This window comes from Sprattus sprattus, assembly GCF_963457725.1.
Source record: "Sprattus sprattus genome assembly, chromosome: 5".
Classification (NCBI taxonomy): domain Eukaryota; kingdom Metazoa; phylum Chordata; class Actinopteri; order Clupeiformes; family Clupeidae; genus Sprattus; species Sprattus sprattus.
Genome location: NC_137924.1, coordinates 29,249,356 through 29,256,855, shown reverse-complemented (window position 1 = coordinate 29,256,855; position 7,500 = coordinate 29,249,356). Strand labels below are relative to the sequence as shown.

The 7,500-nt window shown below is 44.0% G+C and overlaps 1 protein-coding gene across 1 annotated transcript in view; it reads right to left on the bottom strand.

Annotated features, from left to right (window-relative positions):
• Positions 1–7,500, bottom strand: part of lrp1bb (low density lipoprotein receptor-related protein 1Bb) — a gene marked incomplete at both ends in the record, with an annotated part of 317,704 nt that overhangs the window by 104,645 nt on the left and 205,559 nt on the right. Inside the window, 2 exon segments of the mRNA XM_080838235.1 lie at positions 1–115; positions 1,504–1,644. The exon segment at positions 1–115 is cut by the window's left edge and continues 11 nt beyond it. Coding sequence (XP_080694361.1) covers positions 1–115; positions 1,504–1,644 — 256 coding nt within the window.

The following is a 7,500-nucleotide window of genomic DNA, read 5'->3' as shown; positions in this document are numbered from 1 at the left end:
ATGCGATCGGCGCGCAGGTTGTAGCCAACCGTGCAGGCGCAGCTGCGCGAGTTCTCCGAGGTGGGCAGACAGAGCTGGGCGCAGCCTCCATTGTTCGCCTGACAGGGGTTCCGCCCTGGGGGAACGCAATGCAAGAGAACCCTGTCACCAGCCAGGATAATTGTTTTCCATCAACTGTACCCCGTGGGCCGCCATCTTGGGCCCGGGGGTCAAAGTTCATATCTATTTGACAGCCACACTTTGGTGGGAATCGGTGGTGCATTTAATTCAATTGTGGTAAAGCTAAAGGTTGAACTTGCTTTCAACACAACGTCGAGATAAAAACGTTACTAGTTTGTCCAGAGGCTGGCTAGTTTGAAAACTAAACCAATAATACACTGAGCTTCACACAACCAAACAAACAGACACACAAACAAACACAAACACACACACACGAGGTTGACCATACTATTCTGAGTATACATAAAGCCTATTTCATTAACAGTATGGGTGATACTGAGTGAAAACAGGTGGGGGAGGGGGTGAGCAGGACTCCTCCTCATCCAGCCTCCCCTCGGATACAGCTTATCAGCATTGTTCAGCCTGTCCGGCAGTGACGCTAATGAGATCGGGCTGCATTATGAATGGAGAGGCTAATTGGTCTAAGAGCATGGGAAAGAGGGTGAAGTTGGGAGATTTACATCTGGGCCTGCTTAATAGTCATCCCTTATTCCAGCAGACACTTTAAAGGGATCCAGCACCACGCTGATAATGGATAGGCCATTACCTTGAATTATTTGGCGAATAACTCACAAAAATGCAAAAGCCAATCGCCTCATAAATCTGCTACCACATACAGTTCTTTGTCTGTGTAAAGAGAAAGTAGATACTCACAGACTTTATTTGGAGTTAACATTTTTACAGTTTAAAGTAAAACTGTCCCTGTTTTTATTAAGCACCTTGTTACACCATAAGTAAGTCATTAAAAAGTTTATTTATAATTGCATATTACTTAACTTTACCCTACGCCAAGGCTTGATCCTAAGCCCATGCCCATCTTCTAATGACACCTACTTAAACATATATTGTACTTATGAATTAATGAATAGCTAAGTGCCTAAAGACACTTTGGGACCCTTGAGTTTGCATTTTCAAATTATTTCTCTCTGTCTCTTTCTTTCTTTTTTTTCTCTTTCTCTCTCTCTCTCTCTCTCTCTCTATATATATATATATATATATATATATATATATATATATAAAGAGGGTATATATAATGAGAAGGATGGCAGGGATGTATGTCAATTAGTGGGACTTAATTGGTGAATAATAATTAGCCGGTGTAAGAGAGTGTCCTGTCTTCCTCTAATATAATGTGATCGAAATAAGCTTTTGTCTCCTAATTCAGCTAATCAAGAGCATTTTAATGTCATGAATCAGGTGTGCATGAAGAAGATACAGGGTTACCAGCACAGGGGCACAGGAGATGGAGAGTGAGGTCTGGATCTTGGTCCAATGCCTCCTTACCTTTCTGCCCGTCTCGGTCAAACACCTTCATGTGGACGACTCCGCTGGTCTTGTTCCTCAGCACCACCATGTTACGCCCGTCTCTCTTGGCAACCGTGCCCAGCTGCGCCAAGTCGTCATCTGCCCACCACAGTCTGCCACCTAAGGAGAAAAATAGCAGCAACCCTTTTAACACCTTGTGCTCTGCAGAATAGCACCAATCAGCAGAAAGACCTTTTCCTGGTCATCTGTTCACATACAGCTGCATAAACATGGCTTCACTGGTTCATGTACTGCCGACAAAAGAATGCTGGAATGTAAATCCTTATAACCATAAAGCAAATATTGAGAAGATGGTCTAGTATCATCGTAATACCATCCTAATATGGATTTAGTATCATTCTTATTATTGTGTGTAATGACGTCAATCACATTGCATAATCTACTTCAGTCTCTGCTTGCAAGCACTGCACAAAATGCCTTGTCCAGTATCCAACACTGGCAGCGGTTAGTGATGGAGATGTTTCTCTTGCAAAACCCTGATCACTCACGACACTCCAGAGTGCTGCTAATGAGATCAGTGAGACTGTGGGCACAAACATAATTGATGGGCAACGAGCAAAGCAACGAGCAATGAGCAAAGTCTGTCACGCATGAACTAAAGCTATCGTGTAGGAGCGTGTAGGAGCATTGCACTGACCCACCCATGTTTGCACTTAAGCTCTTGCTATTAAATTAGCAGAATGGTTTTGCCAAGTTATTAAATTAGCTTTGGTTCAGGTATGGCGGACTATGCTCTTTGCTTGTCGGTTTGCTCGTTGCCAGTTACCCATCAATGAAATTAGGGCCCTGAGATATAAACTCAGTGCTGATTTAAAACACCTTTAATTAACAACACGTTCCCCTCTACAAGGACAAAGAACTAACTGGTCATAACAGAGTGAATTTCAGAGAAGGTGTAAGAAACAGCAGAGGGAGAACCAGAGAACATATACACAGCAGAGGGAGAACCAGAGAACATATACACAGCAGAGGGAGACCCAGAGAACATATACACATCAGAGGGAGAACCAGAGACCATATACACAGCAGAGGGAGAACCAGAGAACATACACACAAGCAAGGGAGATGTGAGAGGAAATAAGAGAAGGATAAACAGACATAAATCAATTTAATTCAATGCTATTTTATTTATATAGCACCAAAAAGCAATACAATTGTCTCAAGGCGTTTTACAGAGCCCAGTGCCTGAACCCCCTTAGAGCAAGCACAATGGCGACAGGGGCAAGAAACTCCCTGTTTATCAGGAAGAAACCTTCAGCAGAACAGCCGCACATGGAAGGGAGAGAGAGAAGAGATAGGGGAAGAAGAAGAAGACGAAGAAGAAGAAGATGATGAAGAGCAAGAAGAAGCAGAAGAAGAAGATGAGGGAGATGAGGATGAGGGAGATGAGGCAGGCATTTTGCATAATGTCCCGTGCTCCCAGTGAAAACCAATGAGACATGGCGCACTGACTGCCCTGGCGACCAATGAGACGTGGCGCACTGACTGCCTGGCAGCCTGCCCTCGCAGGACACAAGGACTCTCCATTCACAGAGCCACCCAAGTGCGACTGCTCCCTCCGCCTAGACCCAAATAGGGAGGCCTTGTTTCCCTCCTTCCCTGGGAGGGGGAGGGAGCCACAGTGGACCTCAGAAACATCCTGGCTCTCCGCCTGGTCCCCTGCTAGCAGCGTGTGCGACAGGGGGAACGAGAGGATGGAGAGCGGGGGAGGAAGAGAGGACAGGGGGAACGAGAGGATGAAGAGCGGGGGCGGAGGAGAGGACAGGGGGAACGAGAGGATGGAGAGTGGGGGAGGAACAGAGCAAGTCAAAAAAGAATAGATGGAGAGTGGTTTCTGCATTCATGTATGAGAGGAGAGGTTGCGGCGAGGGCTAACTGGAGGGATATTTACCATGGATACCGGGATAGGGAGGAGAGATAAAGCAGGGAAGCCAGCAGTCGTGAAGTTATTGTGTTTAGAGGGGAAAATGGAAGAAAAAATTAAAAGACTCCAGGCCACTGTATGGTGAACCACAAAGTCTTTCTAGAAAGAAAATTGGTATAGACAAATTCTTCTGTGTTTTCATAGTCTACATCACTGTCAGAAAATAGTTCGCATTTAAAAAAAATCGTATTCAATAACCATGAGTACATGACATCAAATGACTGATTTACCCCCTGTATTAACTGCATGTATCAGCCAGCATCACAGTCATCAATCTCTCAACATTTTGGAGCTCAGGAGACTTTATGTCATAAGCTTATCTACCTCACATCCATGTTTATTTCTAAAAGACTACAGAAACATAATCTGATTGTGTTTATAAGACAGAGACATAATATAATAATAAAGTAATTTCCCAAAGCCGACAAAAAGAGTTACCATTGCCTAGCAACCCACTCAGTGTCACCACGGCAATAGACCTGAGGTGACCCACCCACACATAGCATTGGTACTGCCAATGTTAATTTGGAACTGTGGGCGTCAGCCACTGCTCAGCCAGACACTCATCATATGCAATTTCCACCTGAGCTGTTGATTTGATTACCGGAGAGTCTCGGGAGAGGAGGGGGGTAGGGGGGGGGGGGGACGTTTGAGGAGCCCCCCATTCACTCCACGCTCCCTCTCAGTGGCTACAGAGGCCTCCCACCACTCTGGTCAACCCCATTAACATGCCGCAGCAAGGGGGCGGCAGTGTGGATTGGCCCCGTGTCTGTGAAATTGCTTCCATTTCCTCAATCTCCACGCTCCTCAATTACCCCCACGATGGAGTGATCTGGGGGGCCGAGGCCTTGATGGAAACCCGTCATGGTCTCGCCTCCTTCCTCTGATGGGTGTAGTTCTTTTTTTCTCCCTCTCTCTCTCCCTCTGTCCCTCTATCTCTCTCTCTCTCTCTCTCTCTCTCTCTCTCTCTCTCCCTCTCTCTCTTTCTCCTCCAATCCACAGCCACCAACCACGCAGCAATTGATCTCCTCCAAGATATATTTCCCCTGCTTTAAACATCTCGCTGGGAATGATAAGCACTTCCCCTTCCTTTAAACTCCCGCTGCAAATGAGTGGTTAAAATTGCGACCCACACCAGTGCTTGCCATCAGATAGCTGTTTGATCCTCCAGGAAAGTGAGGGGGGAGTGGGTGCAGTCTCTCTGATAACGCCCCCAACACACACACACACACACACACACACACACCCAACGGCTCACCTTGGATAAATCCCTCATCAAAGTTCTGCTTCAGTGGGAGGCTGATGGCGAGATACAGGTCAAAGCCCACTACGATCTCAATCTCATTCAATCCATGCCGAGTGTCGGGAACAGGATGACCCCCTGAACGTGGTGCAAATGGCTAATCGATTAAGCCAATAAGCACCGCCGCGCCATCCAAGACGGTTTTACTTTGGTTCAATTTGATTTGATTGACTTCTTCCACCGCATTGCCACATTCAGAGCCAAATACCAAGAATAGGATTACAACCACGGAATCCCTGGACCGCTTCTACATTTCTGACATTTGCATCATGTTCAATCTCACATAATGTAAAGAGAAATAAAGAAATAAAAAAATAATAAAACATCCGGTGCTGTACAACGACCCAAACCATTTCTGTCATGCCAAAGTGCAAAGCAACGACAGTGTTGCGTCAGCATGTGCAGCACTTGAAGGAGAGAAGGCACTGATCTATACGGGAACGAGTCTTGCTACGGATCACCGCTAATGCTATTCTTTTGAACTCCGCAGGACACAGCGCAAAAGTGCAGGCCCTGCTTCAATGAAGACAGCAACCCCGGAAGTGGTAGGAAATCGCCTTAACGTTGCCGGCAAGAGAGTACTCTTGCAAGCGTGGCGCACTGCATCTTCGTGGAAGTACCACTCCTCTCCCCATTCCGCATGCATGTTCAACATCACCTCCGCTAGCCCTCCCTGCTTTGATATATTATTCCATGGGTTCTGCTTTGGTGTGGTTATATGTCACCGCGATTAACACTTTCATCTTTGCGTTCACTTTTTTTCCCCCTCCATGAGTCATTTGCATGATGTCTGATGTTTCTTGGTAGGCAGGGCAGCAGAAGAAGGACACCCGCAGAGATATCAGCTTTGTTTACCACTCCGCTTACTGCATACTGAGGACTTCAGCAAACATGTGGCTCACATCACATCACAACACAATGGGCTCATCTTCAAAACCCTCCGCGCATATTAAATGTCACTTTCCCTACCTCCGTCCTGAAAACTGGATATTAAAGCGTGAATCTGATAGGACTCCCAGCAGGAATGACGGAGAGGAAACAATCTAGATGTTTCTGTCTTTCTGTCAACAGTGTGTGAAAAAAAAAACATCTTGATGTTTCATCTTTTCGTCCTCACCTTCGACAGATCAAGAAGTGTGTGAAAATCCTCTCTCTAGGCTTCTCCTTACCACAAATAATTGAAGTATTTTGAAAGGTAGGGCTGACACGGAAACTCTTAGATAGATGCCACTAAAATAATATTCACTGCAAGCTCCCTGGTCTTTGATATTTTTGTTTTGTTCTTTGCACAGAGCCTAAACATGTACCTCATAATGGTCAAGTTCAGTCATGTAGATACTTTAATATGGCACCCACACTCCCTGCTTGCCTGAAATAAAGATTTATATACACCTAAAAGATGATAAGGAAGAACAAATATTATCTGTGCTATTGTTTATCTGTTTATCTGTCTAGGCCTTTATGCTTATGATTTGATTTGATTTGATTTATGCTTAAAAATATTTTGGCTTTACGTTGAAGTTTGTGAAGTGTGATATTTTCTCTCCAAGGGTTTGTTCAGCTTCATTCCTTGCCAAGAGTCCTAGTGGATAATTGCATATTTGAATATATGTACAATGTAAATGAGACTGGGTTACAAACTATACGTATAAGTCCTCTAAAACGCCAACAGAGAATGTCACATCAACAGGAATTCTTAACTGACTCTTCTCGAGTACTTGAAGAGGTCATTCCCAAGGCTGCTTGGATAAAGAGTTGGATGATGGAGTGATCTGTGATGCCACCACCAGAACAAAGGTGTTTAAAACTTTGAAGTGGTTCAGTGAGTGGCTGATTGTCGCAATGATTCTGATTCAGATCCGTACCAGACTAAGGCCAATGAAAACGAATGCAAATCAGTCATACAAAGTGATAGAATGAGGTCAGTCACAGGATTCTGTACAGCAGCCGCATGATTGATAATCTCCCTCCTTCACTGTATCACTCCTAAATGAATCCTCCAAAATATGAGGCTTTTTTATCATTTCAAAGTAAACTACCTGGCATTCAATATCATCGCTTAACACTGTTTCAATATGAATACTTTGAATACTTCTTTTTTTATCCATCAAAAAGTCTTATTTGTCCTTGAAATAACCTTGTTTTTACACAGTATACTAATTCCAATCTTGTGAAAAGTGTGATTCTTCGAATAATTTTTATATATTTAAGTGTGAGCATATCTGGTATTTGCTTATTTGCATTTGATGTCATCTGAACTGTGCAATTGGGGCTTTTAACTTTTTTAACTCAGGCATTTGAAGCAGTTAGTTAAAGAACTATGGCAGGGCTCCTGCGATAATTAACTGATTAGGTATTTCCTGATTGATGTGTCTATATTTAAAGACAGGCTAATTGGTACTTTTCTCCGCACTTGTGGGGAGTCAGAACTGTGGGAGCACTAAGTCAGCCTGAAAAATAACAGCGAGAAACAAAAACACAAACTGCTAGCGATGAAAACAAAAGACTTATTATCCAGTCAGAGCTCCCTCTGCTCATCTCAGGCTGACATCTACATTAAAAAAACTTTGTCTTGCAGGAAACCCTGCTAAGAACAATTTATGTCTTCCTTTCTTTGAAGCTACAAGTTCTAACCCCTAATTGTTTTATGTTTTCACTGAGTGTGGTTCTTTGGTCTTCAGGGTTCTAAAAAATCAAACATCCAGAGTTCTTCAATCACAAGCTACAA